The sequence below is a fragment of the Ischnura elegans genome, chromosome 12, assembly GCF_921293095.1.
Source record: "Ischnura elegans chromosome 12, ioIscEleg1.1, whole genome shotgun sequence".
Classification (NCBI taxonomy): Eukaryota; Metazoa; Arthropoda; class Insecta; order Odonata; family Coenagrionidae; genus Ischnura; species Ischnura elegans.
In genome coordinates, this window is record NC_060257.1 from 45,733,414 (window position 1) to 45,756,822 (window position 23,409).

The 23,409-nt window shown below is 33.7% G+C and overlaps 1 protein-coding gene across 3 annotated transcripts in view; it reads right to left on the reverse strand.

The window, feature by feature from the left end:
• LOC124169058 (lachesin-like) overlaps positions 1-23,409 on the reverse strand; it is an 877,532-nt gene that overhangs the window by 24,048 nt on the left and 830,075 nt on the right. For all 3 annotated transcript variants that reach the window (XM_046547530.1, XM_046547531.1, XM_046547528.1), the window contains one exon: positions 1,312-1,374. In XM_046547530.1, the coding sequence (XP_046403486.1) occupies positions 1,312-1,374 (63 nt within the window). The remainder of the gene's footprint in view (positions 1-1,311; positions 1,375-23,409) is intronic.

Here is a 23,409-nt window from a genome sequence, read left to right on the forward strand (position 1 = left end):
TTAATAATAAGCCGTACAGAAAAAGGAAAAACTGGTGAAAAAGAGTTTAGTAGATTCGCCACTGTAATAGGAATTTTTTCAGAAACTCCAAAAAGTGATTCAATGATTGCAACACAACTATTCAAGTAATTTCATTAGTTTTCGCTTGAATAACTATCGCAAGATCCAAAGAATAATTGTAGGCATTTGTTAAAAGTGTAAGATATTTGTGTGCCTTGATAGTATTCATATGGTAATACAAATATTATATTTGGTCCTATTTTATAAAAATATTACAGTTACATTACCCCAGAGAAGATTCACTGTTGTTGCTCATACGGAAGTATCAAAGCCCGTCACTCGCCCTCAAAGGCAACTTCACAACAACCGAAATAAAACACAGGTTAAATTCTATGCTTCAGGTTTCCAACTGATGTAAACTGAGAGTTTACTGATTAGAGCATAACAGTGTATGCTAATATATTTAAGTTTTTGAATGGTGGTTAAAAATCAATAATTTGTAAGATAAAATTCTTTTTTCCTAACATGAGGGTATATATTAATTGTACCGTGTAACGAGTAATATTCTAACACATGCCTCCACTCAGGAAGTCTAGTGTCTTACCTGATGGGATACCCATTGAATAGAAAGCGGAGAATTTATTCCGATCAGTAGTAGATTTGATTTAGAACTAAGATATCAAAGATAAGTTGAAGGAGATGCATGAAGCGTGCAATTGCATTGAGCATAGAGCAGAAAGACTCTCGGCCAATTTTGATAAATGTAATAGTTACTGCAAACCTGTCTTTCAAATACCAGAGTGGAACTGAATAAGAAATACACTTTAGAAATTAAACACACAACATTCTAATACTCAGAAATTCCCACACAACAATTGGGTAATAGGTAAAGAGCACATTGCCATTTTAAATGTTAAATCTGCTCTCGGAAAATCAAAGTGAAAGAAAGCATTGCGCTCTGAAGTTGGGTAGCATTGTTGAATCGTGATCAACAGTACCACGCGAAATAAGTCATGTATAAATTATCATCATCCCCCTGTAAACCTGAAGCCAGTGTGCAATTACATTCAAACAGTTCTAATACATGCAGTGCATGGGAGTGATCATATAGAAATATTGTGCAGTGATATTAGTATTTTTTTTAACCTGTCTTTAAACTTTGATAGACAATTCCAATCTAATTAATTGGTGGTTCTAGGGAAGGACTATACCAGTCAAAATTATTATTATAGTTATCTCATATTCAAAATATTGATAATAATGTGCAAAATATAGTACTGATCGTATCAAAAAATTAAAAAAAGTACCAACCTGTTTTCTTTGATGGAAGCTCAGTCGTTGTCGGTGGAGGTGTCGTCGAAGGAGGAGCTGATGCTTTGAGAAGCAGCAAGTGGCGATATCAAAGGAGGCAGAGAAATAGAAAAATGCAAATGAATACATGATACCAAGAAAAAATCATTGTTAGTACATAATTAAAACCTTTATAAAATTCACTCCCTTATAAAAATATAAAAATGGATCATAAAAATTACAACTTCAATTCATATAAAAATGTATCCTATAAATATACAAATACCAAGATAAAGGAATAATTAACGTAAAGAGTAAACGTCCGATTACATGCCATAAACCCATGTTTTACTTAATTTTGACAGCTGGTCGCTTATTATGATTAGTAAATATGCACTGATTGTTTTAATCATTATTGTTAGCACTGATGCATAAAAGATAGCACATAACACAGGCAAAATTGGTGGCAAGTAGTGAATTATAATCTGTACTGTAATAAGAAATTTATAGCATTAAATGATAATTCATATAAAATTGTATCTAAAAAATACACATTTCTAAAGATAAGGGAAGAATTACCGTAAAGAGTTTACTTCAGAAAATAAGAATTATAACCCAAGTTTAACCCAAATTTGATACATATTCCTATGTTACGATAATTAAATGCTCAGTAAACCTTTAAATCAATGAGTTAACTGGAATTACAGGCATGTGAACACTGTTATTAAAAAAATAGCGCTGAAAACAGGCGAATCTGGTGGAGTTAAGTCGCAAATAGTTCAGTAGAATTAACACTGCTGCAAAAATATATTTATCTAAAATTCACTACAGATGGGTAATGCCTATGGGTAAAAACCGAGTAGTAATATACATCCGATATTTCCATGGGTGAATAAAATTTCCTGTAAATGGAGCAAGCAACAAATAAATTAAACGACAGGAGCAATTAAATATCTCATGAATCAAGGTAACTCAAAATGGAAAGTCATGTTTGTTGAAATATTTGTAATGGAAAGCTGACTTTCCGTCGAAGTAATAATTTCATAATAAACATTGACGTTGATATTAATTTAACTAATAATTTTACGTTCAAACATAGAAGAATGAAAATTTAGAATAGAAATTCCTAGCTCTAATGAATTTCCCTGTATACGATACTTGAAATTTCATAGAGAAAATTAAAAATTACGTCCAAGATACCAGTAGAACAATACCCTCGCCTACTACATATAAAATTTTTAAAAGTGTATATAGAGCCTCGAAAAGTATTTAAATTAGTAATCCAACTAAATGCAAGAGACATGAATGTTAATTTTAAAATAGTATAGCCACAAATCTTGTACTTATCAAATCTAATATCGAATTTTTTCAGTTATTGCATGAAGGAAAATCTCCTTCCATAATATAAAATACACGATTCATGTTATACCAAAAATAATCATTTTCTTTTAGGGACAGGTTCTGTAGAACATATTTAAATGGTGCGCACTTAGTTTTGAATTAAGTTTAAAAATTCAAAATAAAAAATAAAGAGGACTAAAAGTAATCAAAAGGTAAAAATAATATGAATTTTTTTCCTATTATAAACTTGAAACTTTTGAAATTTTTTTCTTACGGCCTCAGTTGCCAACTTACCCAGATCATTAAACATTTTTTACAGCCTAACAGGTTTTAAAGGCTTTTTTCTTAATATTATTAAATCATTATTTAATTTTATGGCACAGACCTTCAATATTAAAATAATACCCAACTTTCCTGTCGACCGGAAAAAAAATCACATTAAGTATAAAGATTTTTCATAATAACTCCGAGCCGTCATTAAATTTCAGTGATGGAAATCGAAGCAAAAAGTAATATAAGCATTCGATTATCCATAAAAAGCCCACCGATAATGAAATTAATTGCAGGAAAAATAACATTAAAATAATATTACCAAAAAACACATTAACCTGGCTATCACTCTCTCATTTTAAGGGATATATCGGCGAGAAGATTGAAGTGCCTGAAGATATTTTCCATAAACGTTAAGAACAAATATAATTAAAATTTAAAAACACAGTTACCTGGAGGTTCGTTTTATGCAGCACGAGGGCCGAGATACGAGCGTTAATAATGTGCCAACTCAGCATTAATAACCATAATTATTCATAATGACCACATATTTCACATATACATTCATCAATGCGAATTGGTGTCACTAGTAATTGCTATTTATCCTCACCAATGAAAAAATAGCAATTGCTCAAGTTAAAAACTGAATTCAATACAACGACCTAAAACATATTTAGGAATATGTGAACATCCAATCTGTCTCTCACGTGAAAGTTATTCATAATCAGCTTAAATTGATGTTACTACTATAATAGTTGAAGATCCAAAAATAAAAGCGTCTATTTTGCCAAAGTATTTCTCAAATAGTAAGACATTTATTACGTTTTCTATGCCAAAATTAGCCAATAAGAGTTAGTAGAAATGATATTTGCTGCATTTGCTGCAAAGGAGAAATGTGAACTACTGATACCTAACCCAGCAGAATGGTACTGAACAGAAACGAACTCTATTCAGGACTATTAATAATTAACTCATCCCATAACGCAGCCCATCATTACATAATACGCATTTGACTTATATTTTACTTTTGGAAAAATAAATTACTCAAGGCTATATATTACCATCTCAATAAAAATGACTCAAGTCTATCATGGAAAAATATCCACGTCCGTGTCATTAAAACCTTTTGAGTTAATTCACTCGTAGATTTAATTAATGCTTCAAGACTTATGAAAACATAAATATATTTTTCCACCTATGCCATTTATTTGATGAACAGTAGAAAAAGTGCGTTTATATATAACAGGGGATTGAGCAATCAAGGTAGATTTAAAATTAAGACTTGTTGTATTTCTAGCAGTTATAATTAAACTTTCTACCGATTTCGACCATTTCAGATCATTCTCAAGACGTAATAGAAGTAAATCTTACCGATTACCTCTTGATAATGACCTGAAAGGCAGAAACCTGTAGTGTGTTAAATAAATACTGTGCGGAATATAACAATGTTTATTTTGTACTATAATCATGTTGCCATTTCACAAAAATTCTCGCGAACAATTGATTTTAATAAAAATGGGCTAAATATATAGATAATAACCTATCTCCAAAAAGTTCAAGACATTTCAAATATACAGTACTGCCTTGTAAGGGGAAAACAAAAAATGTTTGAAAGGACAAAGATGATCATAACGTGTCAACTCTCCCACGCACGGTTGTTGAATGCGTGAGGCTCGTGAGATGTTTTCCCTGAAATACGGTTCAGGTGTGAGGGGAGAGAGTCAAGATCTCCCTCGGAAACACTAAAAGCTATGGCCAAAAAGTGAAAACGGGAGGAAACGCTGGGTACGAGGCATGATTATTACATCGAAAAAAAAAGTTGGGACAAGTTGAAAGGACAAAGGCCTAGCATCGTCATGGCTTCTCTTTTGAAGAGTAGAGGAGGTTGCGCAACAATAGGACAACGAACATTGATTTCATAATAAGCTCCAAAAACGTAATAAATACCACACGACTATCATCAATGCTACAGAAATTCATGGAACTACTATGTAATTCACGCAGCTTTATTGGCTACTCAAAATATGGAATTTTTACAGGATTGCATTTCTCATCAGGTTATCAAACATATTGTGTCAAAATGTGACACAATTTGACAATATGACAAAATTTTCATTGCAATTTTAATAAATATTTATCCATTTCCTTTACTTAAAACAAATAAAAAAGTGTCATAATTGTACGACTATTTAATCAAATGCTGAAAAATCAATGACATTGAGTTTCAAATTGTTTGGTTGCATATCATGTCTTAACACATACCAAGAAGGCCTCGGCCTTAAAAAGAAGACACGACAAAATTAGTACGACTCTGAAAAAAATTCTTTCTCTACCCATACACTTCAAAATCTACCAAATACCTAAATTGTTATGTAATTTTTCTTAAGCACTCGATTAAATAGCTCTTTGAATGACAAAGTATACCAGTGAAAATGAAAAGTGGAATAATATTCATCGCAATTGATATTTTTTATCTTTCCCATATTTTCATGTAAAAGAACCATGCAATTTCCGACTTTTAGCCTATAAATTAATAATTAACAAGCTTTCTTGAGGTATATTTAATAAAAAACGTGAAAGAATCATTTTTCAGATCGATTCGAGCTATAAATTACTATCCACACAACTTATTGTTTTCATTTTAACCAAAATTAAAATTATAAGAAATTTTTCATTTTCCCATTGCTAACTTCGACTTGACTCACACATAATTTTCCTTGCAAGAACTGTGCTGAGGTAAGCAGAAGGCAATTTAATTTATGTATCTACCCTTATTTTTATAGTTCTTGAATTAGCACTGATTATGAGAAGGAGGAAACTCTGTAAAACTGTGATCCCACGACTGATTTTCAACTATCCCTACATGTCCCACCGTTCGTTATGCGATGTTGAGAGTGCTTAAGGAAAAAAGCTAAGGGTATTCGGGAAGTCGTAGGATATCAAAGGTTATGCGTTTTGGAACTACTTTTCCGAAGTACAACTGAGGGTCGAGTAGTAGGAAAACATGAATAGGGAGGGAAGACTAGTATATAGTTAGACGTTTAGGAGGAAAGGACGTCAAGATTCGTAAAATGGCGGGTTGCAGGTGGAGTGGTAAGGGACTCTTGGGGTTCTGAGGGGTCGTGAAAAGTTTTCTCCGAGGACTCAGGGGTCTTTGTGAGGGGAAGGATATCAACAATGGTGTTTGACAATGGAGAAGAGAGTGAATGAGTACCATGGAAGGTGAATATGGAGGAAAAGGGGAGCATAACACGGGCGACGACAATGGAGCAAGTTTATAAGCGTTTTGTGGTCTTCTATGCCCTCATATCACCCCAAATCATAGTTTCCGCAACACGCCAGAGGAAATGTTAGCGAGTTTGCCTCTCAAAAACATTATATCTTACACTTTCACAAATTGCGTTACACTGCACGCTGAGATCTTGGGTGATTTGAAACGATTTACGAATTACATCTAATTTTTGTGAAAATTTGTAAATAAGCCTCTGTAATTATTATTTTATTGTTAGTTACATTACACTCTACGCTGAATTATCGGGTGATTGAATAGGATTCACGAATTATATCTATTTTTTGAGGAAATTTATTAATAACTTTCTTCATTGATTCTCAAATCGTAAAGAGGAATGTAAAAAGAGCAGCTGAATTGTTTTAAAAAACCTACAGAGGTTATGTGTTTTTGGGTATGGCATTCAAAAGAGGTAAATGTTTTTACTGTTATAAGCGGTGATGGTACTCTAAAAGCATAAAACTTACGTACGTACTAATACTAGAACAACATCTGCCAATGCCTACCTATACAAGTTGAATTCTGCCTCAACATGCGGAGCATATGGGAATACTCACTAAAAATGTCAACAATCCTTGCTTAAGTTTCTGTGATATTAGGAAAAAGGGAGCATAACATTGTTGACGACTTCGGCAAAAGTTCGTAAGTGTTATGTGATCTTTTTTGACCACCTCTCTAACCAAGTCAAGGTTTCCGCCACACGTCAGAGGAAATGTTAGCGAGTTTGCCTCTCAAAAAAACTCCTCGTATCTTACACTCGCGCAAATTACTTTAAACAGTACACATAATTCTTGGGTGATTGAAAACGATTTACAAATTATATTTAATTCTTGTGAAAATTTGAACCTCTCTAATTAATTCTGAAACTCTCAAGAATATGCTGCATAGGATACATATTTTTAGGGTATTATATACTACTGCATGTTTTCACTGTTGCGGTGACGCAACACTCAAAGTAGAAAACTTGCCTATACTAGAAGTGGAACGACATCTGCCGATACTTACCAATGCATTGAAAGTCTCTACGATACCCAAGTGTAGTATTTGTAATAAAATCCAAAAAATTCCAACATATATTGGCTCACACAGCCAAAGTTTGCCTCAGTATTGATTAAATTCCAAGGATAAAATATAAAGAGGCTATATTTCAAATATACATAAATATGCATCAATAACATGCGGTTTATTATTTTTTAATTATTTCCTTTAATCAGATCAATGGGTACGAACTTCATCCCCATTCATGTATGCATTTAATAGGCAATAGTTCAAATGAGTAGTGAGGGAAAAGCTAGCGGTCTAGTATGTAGATGTAGAAATGAAGTTAGCGGAACGGTAAGCAAATGGAGTGAGTGGTTGTAACTATTCTTAAATTTATTTAAAACATTTTGCTGCTTTAAGGAAAAAATAAGCAGTAGTCGTTAAAAGCTTTTAATCAATACCGCTACGATATTCTATTCCCCAACAAACTGAGAATGATCACCAAAATAACGTTAAGGCTCTTGTATTACATCATGTCAGGCTGATTATCACCTATAAACTACACTCTATGTCGTTAATCAACATTTGATAACTGAGATAAAGAAAAAGATTAAAGAAATGAAACACATATATTAAGGACGCATCGATATGTTGGCGTAGACACATAGGACTATGCGCATTAGAGTGTAACTCACTCGGCCAGTATGAGTGTTGTGAGGAAATTGGGAATGGGTTAGTAGCGCCAGGGGGCGTGGGAGGGCGGGAAAGCTGTGGAAAGCACAATCGGTGCCTGAGCCGTGCAAATGAAATTCCGGAGATTACCGTTGGCTTTGCGAGGGACTAGGGCCGGCGCCACAGCAACTGTTGCCCCGTGGCCTGCTCTTCTTCATCTCAACCCCTTCTTCATCCACTGCGATTCTCACCGCTATCCTTTACCCGTTCCGCAGGGCCACGCCAAGTCCCGAAGCTATCCCACAGATCCTCATGGTGACGCAACGTTGGTTACTTGTCCTTCATTCCTCGTTTTTGGAGACTCGTTTGGCCTGATTTCGTCCTCATAAAGTTCCTTGACAGACTACCTATTCTAGTGGCGTAGTCGCGGGGGGGGGGGGGGGGAGGAGGGGGTTTCCCGTAAATAACCCACGACCCCTTGAGCCCTTAGAGCTTTTACATCATCCAATTTATATAATACCTTATTTTAATAAATACCCGTACAAAATTACTGTTTTTGAGTCCTAAAAATCACGTTTTCAGCATCAAAAATCCCAAAATTTTTGGGGGTGGACCTCCTGACCCCCTTCGTCCTGGAATGTTTTCTATACACTCCGGAAGGGCCCCGAAATCTCCGGTAAATACCATCCCATTTCAGATACCTGGCTACAACTCTGACCTATTCTAGATCTTTCGTTCTACGTCACACATCTTTGTTTTCATGATTTATATTTCCCCAATCTATTTTTCCTCGTAAGGTATGAGAGTGTAGAAGTCGCAAATACAAACTTGACCTATTGTGCAATATTATTTGGTCGGGCAAACGAGCTTGCATATTGACCGGATAAGAAACCTCTCCTAAGAGTTATTAACAGAAAATAAGGTCTTGAATTATTATAATATGGAGTAAAAATTTCACTTAAATCAGGCGATCTCAATTGTTTTCGGTATTAATATTTTTCAATAAAGTATAATGTTTTAGGTATGCAAAGCCATTATGCCAAATTAATAATTGGATATTGGAGAAAAAATGCAAAACAATCGATCAAGTTGTATTAAATATGCCGGGTGTTTCAAAATTAATAGCAGGGATTTAACGCAATAAAATTTTTAATGCACGAAGTTACAGCTATAAATCATACAATAAATGAAAAAAAAACACAAACAGTTTTACACAAAAGCCTAAAAGTGTACATCGTCCGTCCATCGGTCCATATGGCACACGTCAAGACGATATATGATTTCCTCCCAAAAGTTGTTTGGTCTCTCTCTCTCGAGTATTTGTTGCCAGCGCTTTCTAGCGGATGGCGGCGGAAACATTGGGCGCAACGCTGCCAGGAAAAATAAACTGTTTGAGCTGCTATTTCATTGATTGTACCATTTACAGCATTAAGTGTAATGAATATTAAAAAGCGTTAAGACACCGCTAGTTCATTTTGACAAATCTGGTGTATTTAAAAAGTTTCAATTAATATTACATCCATTTTACTATGTTAAAACTTCATTATTTCTCCTTCAAATATCCTAATAATTGGCTTCATGCAATGACTACTGGCCAGCCGCATTAACCTTTTCTAACCCAGAGCTGCCTCTGGGAGAAAGAAAATTTCAACATATTTCATTTTGAAAACTTGAAAATTTTGCACTCAACCATAACCAAGTCATAACAATTTACACAACAAATTAATGCTTACTTTAGATAACTCCTTAATAGATCATAAAATTTAAACATTTTTGATATTCCTTGGAAGAAACATTGGGTTACAATGGGTTCCGCGTAACAGTACCAGTCATAGAAAATAATGTGAAATTAGTATAATGAAATTAGTGTCGTGATATTAGTATGACTAATATGCGAAATTAGTATAGCGAAATTAGTACTTATAGAAGTAGCATTGGTATGAAATTAGTTTCCGTTCACGCGGTTCCTACTAATTTCGCAATATTTTCTAGTTATCTATTCCCCTATCCCATCTTATTTCGTTTCAAATTCGTCAAAGTTTCTCCTGCACTTCTCTTTATCAGAGGATGAGTCAGAACGTATTCGCTCGGGCCTGGCCTCGTTCCCTGCCATGGTCAACATTGATCCTGCCGATAATCTCGGATCACAAAGTAAACTACACCTTATTAGCATGGATGCGTTAGATGATCAACGTGCCCGTCTGCTGAAGAGCGTTGGGATAAACGTTTTAATGCCATTAGTGGCTTGGAGATTATCGCGCCAGATACTGTTAGCGGAAACCTGTTGGTGAATCGGTTTTGCTAAATTGTGCACCGGGTCATGGAAAGGGAGATTTTTATTACGGATGTTTACAATATGGGGAGTATAATTCGAATTTCATCTCTTCAGCCCACGATTCCCTAATCCCGAATAAGGATCCGATTACGCTGCAGTGTGAGCAGAGATTCAATGAGGCCATTCAATAAATTGCATTCGATAGTTCAAAATAGATTTAGATTAATTTTTTCAGACTTCACCAGCCGTCATATTCATTGCTTTCAATGATCAATTTTAAGTTCGTAAAAGTCTTTGATTAATCGCGTCGCGAGGTAAATAAATGCGATATGTTTTCGCACTCAATTTATCACACTGAGCCATATTGTGACATGTGTGAGCGTTTACGAGATGAGGATTAGCGCATTGAAACATCGAATGATTTATTTTATTCGTCGCTGAAATAAATGTGGGCGATTTCACACATATAGCATATCAATGTCATTGATACACTAATTGGAACAGGGTTTAATTCTATCAAACGCATAGTTTTGAGGCTGGTATTTTTTTAATAAAAAAATATTCAGCTTTTTTCCTTGAGATTAAATCAATCAGGTCAACCCACATTTCATTGAAAGGACCTATAAGAAGCAAAAAAGGGAAATTTTACAGACAAAGACAATTAATTCATATTAATGTAATGACAGTTTTTTGGGAGATAAGTTTAAAACACGTTAAGTAGCTTCACTACGTAAATCGCTTAGGATATCAAAGATAACAACAATAGGAACGAGTTAGTGGTGCCAGATTTATAAATAAATTTGAATGAATTACTGATAGTTATATAAGTATTTATTTATCTGCGGAAAATGCTTTGAAAAATAAATTAAGTATTATAACAAAAGGACTGAGTTTGAATCCTACTTCTTGGTGCACGTATGGAAAAGTCGTTTCTTTAAAAAATATTCTGTAAACAAACACAAAAAATGGAGATAAAATATTGAGAAACTACATGATCCGGTTGAGGGATAAAAAATTATTATACTTAAGTACTATTAGCAGACTCATCACCGTAACTAAATTTCATATTATTGACCTCGTGTTGAAGATTTTAAAATTCTGGGAGGAGCTAAGGTTTTTTAAACATTGTTTACTCGAGCTAGGTCAAAGGTAAAGGAACATAATTTAAGAAGAAAACGAAGAAAAAGAATATAGGAAAATCAAATAGGAAGTACAGAATAGCTTCTGCCCCGATATTCCGGCTTCATTTTTGACGTGATGGATATTTATTACCAAGGACCAAAACCAGTACAAATAGAATATATCGGAAAGCTCGTGGGAGCGTACGGTAAGCTAGCTGTAGCGCAGAGCTTCTAGTCTCTGTAATTAAAAGCCCAGGAATTTTTTGCTTTTTGAAGTAGTGGACAATGTGAAATAAAAAATACATAGCTCAATTAACTTGCAGCAAAGAAGTCAAATCCGTAAAAAGTCTGTCATTTAACATTTTTTAGCTCTTATTTATAAAAAAAAGCATTCCTATAATCTATTGAAATTAAACTAAACAACCGATATAGGTTCTAATTTTCTTTGCAGGCTTTTACTGTGAAGATATTTAATGTCAATTGAAAGAACAACGCCAATATGTGTTAGAGATATATACCCAAACTATTTACTATCATTATTACCATTTTCAATATAAATAGATTAAATAACGGAAAACCTGTAATTAAGTATGAAAATAAAGGATTATTGCGGACAAAATGTTTAACAAAACATTAACTGCAGTTCATGCAGCAATAAATAAATATATAGGAATGGTGAGTTGACTATGAATATGATGAATAGAAAAATATGATGCTTCACGATATCATTAAAAGCTACGAGTACTATTGACTATCGACTTATTATCACACTTTCAATGCAAAACCATCAAAATTTCATCGTAGGATTTTAATTGATCTATTTTAGTTAGAATACATATATACCTATTAAACCTAAAATTTACTACGGTGATGATTATTTTGTTATTCTTAGAATAAATTAAGGTAAATTAATAATTTTGATGGCATGGGCGTATTTAGATTGCCCGCTAACAAATAAAAAGTGAACGAAACTTCATTTTAACACTGACACACAATTAACCCATTTTCAGGAAATGTTGTTTCTAAATAACATCAAAAAGGTACACATATTGAGCTCTATATTGAAAAGATCTAAATTACATGTCGATCATTATGATTGAGTGGAAATTTTTCACATTTTTAATATGAAAATCTTGCAATTTGATTTATCCCAGAAGCAATTCCAGGTTATATAGGGCTAATGCTGGTAATTGAAGCAGGCGCAAATTATCGAGAGATTTTCACCATTTGTTTTAGGAAGAACATAGAAATCAAAATGTTTTATTATGCAATACTCACGACGACTCATGTTGTAGTTTAAAGCAAAGGGAAAGATTGTGATTCCAAACTAAAACCGAGCACAAAGCAACCCCGACGTGGATTCGATCCTTAATATCCCCTCCTCAGAGTTTATTTGTCCATGCTACGATTTCCCAACGCATTTAGCAAAACGCCGGCCGTTTTGACTCGGCCTTTTTCCGCCGACCGCTATTTTTTATTCCGGCCATTTTTTACCGCAGTCCAGTGGGGGAAGGAGTCAAGGAGCTGGGCCCAAGGGAGGATTTGAAGATATCCACTAGACGTCACGGAGAAGGAACGATCCCTGCGGTAAGGATGGGGGGAAGTTATAATAGAGAGAATCCGGAATTTCCAGGCCTTGGATTGAGAGAAGTGTTTCCCCGGAAACTCACATTTCCGGGCTCCCCAGCATGCTCCTCTGCTTCCATGAGAGTTAGTTTGTCATCTTCCTGCACTGGAATTTTTTTTAAGGGGTAAGGCAGAAGGGGCTTATCAGTGACAGCTTCTCCTTAGCTACCAACGTTCCCTAAGAATGGACATTGTCTCTAGCGGGGTGCTCTTCCTTACCCTGATATGTCCATCACGCTCATCCTTTTGCCCAAACCCTACAGCTCGCCCATCCAATTCCTCCTCTGGTCCACGTTTGACTTCCGACCTCCGGTCCTTCAAAGCAATTCCCATCCCGCCGTTATATTCAAGCTATCTGGACTTCCGTCGTCTAGTTTCCCCGTTTGGATGCAATGAAATCTAAGAAGTAGTTAATGGTGCGTTATGTTAGAAACCTCATCTCCAAAGAAAATCTTACAAAACAACACTTATTCTAATGCGAGTATGTGTGTTGCATAATTTTAGTGAAAACCGTAACTTCCAGGTGCAAAATATATGCCAATTTCATAATTTAATTTGATGATATTATTATAAATTTTGATAGGTATTATGCTAATAACTTTTACAAAATTGAAATAAATTCCATTAACATACGCTATACGCATTGCTATAACACATTCCGTGTTCATAGGACATTCCTCGTTGACATAAGACACCATTTATCCCTCACACTAGCATGTCTCATAGCGATTTTGTTCCTGCCTATAAATTCAAGTTATCTGACCTTCTATCATCTATGTTATCGTTATTTGATAGCTGCAAAGTCGAAAACAAAGACATTATGCCACAGCTTTAAAGAAAAAAGGTATTGTTTTCTTGTTTCATTTTGATGAGTGAGCAAAAATTCATTACTTAAATTAACTAATTGTAAGTACATAATAGTATCCTTTTTCAGCTGTTAGAACTCATTCCAAAAAGCATTATTAGATGATATATTATAGCAATCATGGGCATTTTTTATGCCCATAAAAGTACTTCCAATTATAGCAGGTTTACTAAATGGGTTTTTCGATACAATCTCCAGAGAGTATAACACGGAGCGCGTAATTTTGCGGCCACCAGTCTATGAAGTACAGGTAAAAGATTGTAGAAAATCTTTTTGTAGAAATTAACACATTCCTCACGCCAATGTACTTAAGGAAACACTAAATTTTCCCAACTGTCTTCCATGTTCAATCATTTTGTCTCCCTCGCTTGTTCTTCTCTTTCATGCAAGACTTTTACCTCCAATTCAATATAAATTAATTCTCCTGCGATGAACCACCCTCTGAGTTCCCATTCCCAAGGTTACTATCCTTCGGTCTCATGGCTCGATACAAAATCTCAGGCGCTAGATTTTTATTGACTATCTTAAAACTCAAAATTATGTGAAATATTCGACGATTTTCGAAATGAAGTATTAAAAAAAGTAGATAAAAATACGTAAATCCTCCAAACATAAGTTTCAGCCGAAGAAAATAACACATTGCTTTTAATCCCATACGCCTTATTGATGATTACTATTATGCCTACGTTGACAATATCACGAGTAAGTCACTTAAGGTCACAAAATTGTATCACATTTTCTCCCAATATTGAGAATTCTAACTACTTAATTAAAAAATTTTGCACCATAAATATTTAATTTTCTTTCTTTCACAACTTGAATACACGAATTTGATTTCATAACTTCCATAGACGAATTTTTTCTGCCAATATTTGTTTTTGGTTACTCTCAGAACAACAATTTTACGAAGCGGGTCGCTATAGTCACCAATGAGAATAAGCTTTTTGAATAAATGACGTTTGAATTGGTGCCATGGAAATAATGACTATTCCTCTCTAATAAGTGGTACACAGTTCAAAAAATATATAACTAAATGTCAAGTATTTTGCGGATGTTTCCAACGATATATGACCTCGTCAGGTAAATTGCGACTAAAAAAATTATTACTTATCGTCATGAATTATAAGTAAATGTTAATGATTAAATTTTCGTGCACTATCTTAAAGTACTTGTACACAATAAAAATTATATTTTAATCAATTAATTTAAACTCAGTCACCACTCTTCAACGGCGTACTACTGTCGTGAATAAAGAAACAAGAGAGAAAGGTAGGGTAACCTTGATTAGTCTCGAAATTTCTTGGTTCTGCTAGACCGAGGAAATAAACGATGAAAAGAGCGAGGAAAATGATGAGACTGGATGAAAAAAGGGAATCCTTGAGAATAAAGAACCAAGGCATTTGGGATGCTCCCTGAACGTAAAAACGAAGAAAGAAAGCCATACATAGAGAGAATTCCTGCAAACAGTACGAAAAGGAAAGGCAGAAGATGTTGATGGTAGATAACGGTAGTTTCTTCTTTATATTATCACAAGTGCTACGTATTGGTATTCAATGGGTGTAGAAGGGATGAGTGATAAAAATGGTTGAAGAATAGAACGAAACGACATAGAAAACAAAATAAGTTAATTAAATTAAAACTTGAATCTTGTACGTAATGGAAGGGCTCTATGCTATCAATAAAAGATACTTTGTTACTTCCACTATATATTCGAAAATTCCAACCGGTTTCGGCTTTTATCAAGTACATAAAATATTGAAAATATTGTGAGGACAATTTATACAGGCTTTAGCTTATGCTTATATTTATGCCTCCATTAACAACAGTAGCCTATATGAACCATTTCCTCAACATTTTTTTTCATATTTCATACTAGATAATGGTGTAACAGCCGAAACCGGTCGGAACTTATAAATATATAGCGGAAGTAACAAGATGTCTTTTATAGCTAACAAAAAGTAAACGAATTTGTGAATAAAACATTTGGAGATAGGTGATTTTAGTTTTTTTAATAGAAAAATGCGTCCGAATTTCCGCGCAATAATTGTTATGCATGTGCATCGTAAAATTACTCTAATTATATATATCTAGAAACCTTTTGCAGCTCAAAGGTCGTTCGCATATATGTTATCAATTATAAATTAAGAATAATAATGGTGAATTCTTAAGGTTAACAACTTTATGTTCATTTAACCCACTTAATGCAGAAAGTAATTTATTTTATCGGAAAAATGTCTTGCCAATTTTTCTAACCTCAAACTGACGACCGATAAATTGACTCAAATTCTTATCCGTGAATATATAATATGTATTGTGTGAATATATAAGTATGGCTTATGATGCTTATGCATCCGTGAATATATAAGTATGGCTTGTGATTGTACATACAGCTATTAATTAGCTAAGCGTTAAAGGCTTAGTTTGACGAAAAAAAGGAGAGAAACAAAGAAAGCCATGCGACCAAAGATTCTTTTGTTTTCAGAAATTATGAGGGGTATAAAAAAATCAACGCCTCCCCAAATCGGAGATGAATTTTAATATATTCCGGAATTTACAATAATACTAATTTAGGAAATATGATACATTGAAACAACTTGATAATATGATTTCAATTTCATAAATTTTCATTGACGAATTTTAATGAAAACACTTGATTTTGGTATCTCACAAAACCGCGATTCAATTTAGTGGTTTGTCATAATCTCCAATGAAAATCACCTCATTCAATAAATGATATTAAAAATATTTTATCTTAAAACTATATATATTCTACGTTATGTTTCATTTAGGACTTTTAAGCATTAATATTAATAGCTACATTGCACTTCAGAGAGAATGCACTCCGTGTACTCACATTTTTCTATCGCATCAAAGTTTATTACGGAACAGAAAGAATTAGTAGCAAGAAAACCGTATCTGTTGCGGTTCAAAGTATTCTGTGCAGGGAATGTTCTGGAGATCCAAGTTGTTTACTGCCGTCGTAAAAGTTTATATTAGCGTTCTTCCATTTCAGGAAGCATAAACCACTCCCGTTTTGCATGAACCTAATCTATTCAATGCGACCACGATATCGCAGAATCTATTCCAATGTTTTGGGGAAGAGCAGTGTCGGCTACAAAAAAAACAATCGCTCTGCTTTATTATCAGACGCCATAAAAAATAACAAGTACACCATTCGGAGCTAAAAAAAAAATCTACAGAAAGGTTTCCAGCTATCATTTCATTACATTTTCCGCTAGAATATTTTCTGATCGTAAGAAATCAATGCGGTGTATTACCAATTATATTAAAGAGAAATATTGTACATAAATAATAACTATTTTATAAATCATTGCGGTGATTGACCAATTTTCCTAAAAGATATATTATACATACGCAAAATAGTAACAAGGCACTAGGACATCTTATTTCTTCTATATTCTTTTATTCTAGTACTCGTCATTAGTTCTTAAAACTGACCTGCAAAGAATCTGCAACACCACTGTTACGTCTATTTTGTACTATTAAGCGCATTAAGTTCCGGAAATGATTTTGCTATAATTAATTGCAATTGACGACACAAGCGAGATTTATGCATGCTCAGTATTGAAATGAAAAGAAGACCATTTAGTATATTTCACATGATTTGTCCGCACTATCATGGAAGTATTACAGTTGTATTTTCGTATTTATTTAGCCCTTTCGTGACAGTGCGGTGTAACTCAGTTACCTCAAATTATGTTAATGTTGTATATTTTTTTAAATTTTGTCCTTTTGATATTTTTTGCATTTTAGCTCAACCGTTTTGTCGTTATTTAGGCGACGAATGACATTTTTGCATTTAAATTGTTTTTGAAAACTTCAATGTTCATTTGTGGGTAACTGAGTTACCCAGCACAGTTGTTGGCGGCAGGAAAAAAACGTGTTTCTTTTATAAGTGCAGCGATAGAAGTTGAATTCAATAAATCTTATTATATTATAACTTCAAAAATGCCGGTTTTCTACATGATGTCACCTGTTCTACTTTTTTTTTTATAACATGTTAGTCAATGCACAGTTACATTAGCAAAAAATGAAAGATTCCTGACCTTTCGCACTAAATCAATGCACAAATCTAAATGTAGCCTACAATACATTTATAAATTATAAAAAAAACAAGATAAAATATAATAAAAAAGAGCCAAGGTGTTAAATTACGGGACAGATTAAAATAAAAAATATCATTTATGAATTACCAATGGGGTTCCTGAGATTCCCCACACAGTCGTTCGCGTAAGTTTTCTAGGCACAGTCACGGAAAGGTTAATAAAAATATTTGGGCTGAAGATGATTAATTATTTTACCGGGGTAAAAATTTCGGTTACCACAAATTTTAAAATAATTCCGCAAGACTGAAAATATAAAACAAATTCATGATTTCACTAGTCTAAAATCAAAGGGATTCTTTAAAAACTATTCAAATACACATTACAAATACACAATTTCTAATCAAGAGTCGTACTTGTTGATACTAGCTATTGGGACGGTAAATTTTATCACCGTTGGTAATATTGATTTCCAGACATTTTAATGTAAGTCTAGAATACTCCGGCCGGCAACCGGGAGGTTCTGGGTTCGAGTCCCAGTCAGGTAGCATTTTTACCCTCTGATTTATGGCTTTTTCAATCTACCCCAGCACCGCTGTTCTCGTCCTTTTTCTATTATATGTTCCTATCTCAGTCTTTCCTTAGCTCTGAAATTATTTGAATGTTTACGCTTAAGGCGTCGCGTCGTGTGAATGAATGAAGTAGTAAAGTAGATAAAAAAATATACATGATTTTTCGTTTTTAGAATTAAAGGAATTCTAAAAATATTGTACAAAGATTATCATGCAAGTATATTTGCATCCATTCTTGCATGTTGCTTGTGAAAGAATTTGTTTTTGGGTAGCTATATTTTTTATACATTGAAAATCTCGGTTTCCAATCAATTTTAACGAAAATAGCGTAACTCCGACCACTTTATTGGCCGTCGTCAAAATTCCATTTTCAAAAACTTTTCTTTTAACTATATTCTCCATGAAGTATCACCTGTTTAAAACCATTACCTTCTATCTCATCCATCGCTGATCCATTTAGCGAGCCCGTTTTTAACCGCCGCATAATTTCTTAAGCCTTCTCTTTTCATTAAACATCTTTCCGTTTTAAAGGGAACGCATAACGGATGGCGCAGTTATCCGCAATCACTTTTCCGAAAACAAACACGCCCAAAAGTTCATTATTATTTATCGCGGAATCTAATTTATGATTCTCATGACGTGAAAAAGCCAGTGTATCGGTGGAGAGGATCTCGTCGCGCTTTTGCACCAGGTCACGTACAGCCTCCGCGTTCATCCGTCAACATACCACCCACCCCTGTGGAACCTCCCCTCCTCCTCCGCACTCCTTTCTCATCCCATCCATTTTGCCGTATCTTTTTCATCCCCTCCCTAGCAACCACATTCTCTCTTTCTCATCATTCTCATCTTTCAAGTTCTCTACTATGCGTTCACAGCTTCTAATCCCAAAATATCTCGCTTGATTTTTTCCCGCTGTTTTATTATGTGCGCATTTCCATGAAAATGTCAACTTTCCCTCCCAAATTAAAATTTAGGCTGGAAATATTTTATTTAGAGAAATCAATAGCCTAGTAATTGAATTTTATGAAATCAGTATTTGAAACATTATTCAGAGCTTTATAAAAGTTTTTCAAAGTATACTTCGATTCACAGAGTTTTCGAGATGCTTGAAATCATTACATTTAGGAGGTTGGCGTGGCATTAATTCCGTCACATGTTGATTTTGGGCATATTTAGAACGTATTTTGATAACTAATTTTGTTTCTGTATATTTAAATCATCTTCATAAATGTATTTTGATCATGCGCAGCTAGAAGTAATGCAATTTTTTTTGCATTTTATAATTTTATCAATGTATCCTATTGCATAGTTTTGTCTAAAGATAATTCCGTCACAAAATGGAATAGCCCATATACATATGATTCGCTTTTTTATAGTATAGATTTTCGTTTTTTCCCAAATCAATTGCTCATTGCAAAATAAAAACAACTAAATGCTCAGGATTGTGGTTATTAACCGCATTCGTGAATACTAGAGCTTCATTTTTCTCGCGTTGAAATGCAATACATTATATTCAAATTTCTCTTAGATTATATTTCAAACCGTTCCTTAATAAAATTGTTTCTGATTTGTATAGTATAACTCCGGCGAACTTCGTCTTTTCCTAAATTAATTGCATCCTACTAAATGAAAGCATTGTTTGTTTCGGATTGAGGTTTTTAACCACATTCGTGAATAAAAGAGCTTTATTTTTCTCGCATTTGAATGCAATATGTCCTATTTAAATTTTTCGTATATTCCACTTCAAACCGTTTATTAATAAAATTGTTTCTGATTTGCATAGTATAACTCCGGCGAAGTTCGTGTCGCCTTATAATCAACGAACAGTGTAGTTATACCATTTATAAATCAACAGTGGCAGCAGCAATAGAACTTATTTTTTCAGTTATTATAATAATATATTTTTTAAAATTCCGAGTAATGAAAACAATCCGATCTATTTGTTGACAGAATCATTGCCATTACCGATAATAGTCATAAAACGCTTAGAGATTTGCTTACACACACGGTAGTGACCAATACTGACGTGTTTGTTGACGACTCAACTTGAGCTGGGTTTAGCTAGAATTAAATGATTTTAATATTATTTTAATATTTTAACTCATTGTTTTAATATTGTTACGAAGCTCAGTCATTATATTGGTAAAAACTAATATCGTGTAGTTTAGACCGGCATGACTGCTTTTTCAGTGTTACGAACTCAGGGATGCCGACTTAACAAAAAATATTGGGGGGGGCCAAAACCGGGGATCTTTCCCCAGTCATTTTTGGAAGAATCGAGTTTTCAGTTTTTTAAACATTTTAGAAGAGTCATATGATCAACATTAGAACCCTGATAACTACAATCTCGATATCTGGACACTCCGGGGAAAATCGACGAGCCTGATACATTTTTTCCTCACACCCGTAACGGATTTTTGAGGGGGGCTCGGGCCCCCTCAGGCTCCATGAAGTTGGCACCACTCCACCAACTCTTTAAAAAATACCCCTGAAATCAAGATTATTTTTTTGGAGAACGTTTACTATTTTTAATGTTTATTCTGTTATTCGGGACTGAGACGAATTAAAAAAATATCATTCCAATCGGTTAAGCTATTCATTAGTAAATAATAATACAACTACCACGATTTTCGGCTTTTTTATTATAACTATAGATATCGAGTGGACATTTTAGCTCTTTCACATTATTTTAGGAAGAATGTGGTAGTTAATGTACTGCATATGCAGTTTCAGTCATATTTTAAAATAATTCCGCAATACTGATTATATAAAAAATATAGATGATTTTTCATTATAATAATCCAAGAAATTCCTTAAACAACTATGTACAAAAATGTAATTTAAGTAGAAAAAATTCGAATCTCGAATCTTACTACGTGCATTTATTTCTAGGAAGATGTACATCTTTAGAGTTACCTATTTATGCTCAAATAACCGCAGTATTTTGATTCTATCACCGTTAATTTAAAAATTTCAAAGCTCATATCTCTTCCCGTTCTTCTATTCTTTTTTTACTTCCTCTATTTCTTCGGTGGTATAACACCTGATTCATATATCCTAGTGTAATATTTTTCTTGCGTAGTGATAGACTTTTTCCTCAAACCCCAGGTTGGTGCCCACATTAATTAAACCTACATACGATTTTCTCATCCCGCATACCTCATTTTTTTATTGTTCCTTCATCTTCGTTTTGGTTCGTAGGAAGGTACCTCATTCATAAATTCTTGAGCAGTAATACAATACTCGCGATGCGATAACCTTTTCCTAAGATCATAGATTTACTGACCAAGCCTCCGTACGTGCTTCCAGTTCCTCAAGCCCTGTGTCTTCAATTGTACTCATGCATTTGTTCACCTCTTAATTTCAATTTTAAATTTAAATAAAATTCTTGCAATAAAGGTAAAAAGATGCCAATTTTTCAAATGACGTATATGAATGTAAATAATTATTTCTTAAGCGGAAATTTACCTTAAACCATTGTAATCATCATTACAGTTACAAATTACGTCTAATAATTTCCCAAGGCGTATTTAATGAATTCCAAGTACTTTTTATGAACATGGTCCTTTTAATTAACGCTAATTTATTGCTCTCATGTGAGAACCTATCAAAATTTATTCAAATGCAACAGATTTTAAATCAATATCTAGCAACTACAATTTCATATATGCCTGCATAACGCCAGCCTTTTAAAAACAATTACATCTACAGAATAATATTGCGAAGTTGAGTGCTAATATCCCATTAGCCAGTAACATAAGCTATTCAAATGAATACCATAAATTTGCGTTTTTCCATACTAAGAGTTTTGAGAAAATGCTATGGAATACTTCATAGTTTAGCTTTCTTCTACCAGAACACTATCTTACGAGTATTTTTCTTCAGAATCCATCTAATTATTTTCTTAGGATACTAACCCAATTATTGCACATGACATAAAATGAAAATTTAGGAAAATTTGATCGCTTAGCATTATAAGCAATATAAAAAAATATGGGCTGTATATCAGAGCCCCCCAATCAAAAGTGCAATTCTTTCCTCTGAAAGTAATCATAGGTACTTAATCAATTATATCGTAACATGATATATCTTGAATGACTGCGTTAATTATAATTACTGTTTTTCGCTAAATTTTGAATGAACCAACTCTTCATAAAATTGTTTTGCGGCATCAGTTTATGGGAGAATAGTACCTACGTTATTGATGAAAGAAACGCCAGTATTTTACTAAATCTAATTTATACAAAAATTAACACGGGTCTCAGCAATTTCTTTCACACAGCTTCAAACCAACAAAATGGCACAAACTATTAAATTAAATAAGTTGGTCATTTCATCCACACAGCTTATTTGGTATTCTTCCACCTTTATCAACACTCCCCTGTCATTTTTTAGAGGAAACAATATTATGATCCATTTATTGTGGAAGTGCTATCAAGTATAAATTCTATAAATGACCAGGGAATGTTGAATCAGGTGGAAGTGTACTAAATAAAGCGTGAAGAATAGACAAGGTGACCAACGTTGAATTAACCATGATAAAATTAACCATGAGGAAATTCCAAAAAGTCAGTGCATACACAGTTGAAGATGCAGGGCAAGAAGTTGCCATAATCGGGATATGCTACCTCATTAAATATATGTTTGAAGTACTACTAGTATTTTTCATAAGCATGATAAAAAATTTACGCGAAGACAACTTTACAAAAACTTAAGCATACTGAAATCACTTCAGTTTTATGTTCACCTTTCTGCATTTCGACCGACCATAGTATTTTCAGCACGTACCTAATACCATTCTAAAGATACATAATTCTTGAATAACAGCCATAAAATATCCATCTGTCATAAATGTATAAATAGGCTGTCATCCAAGAATCATGTATTTTGGAAATGGCATTATCTACTGAAACTTAGGTCGGTCGAAATGAAAGAGTGAAGAAATGATTTCATGACTACATGATTTCACATGATACAACTATTTGAATATTAACGATTTCCATATAACTACACCGTAAACTGTATCTTATATCTTTCAAAAAA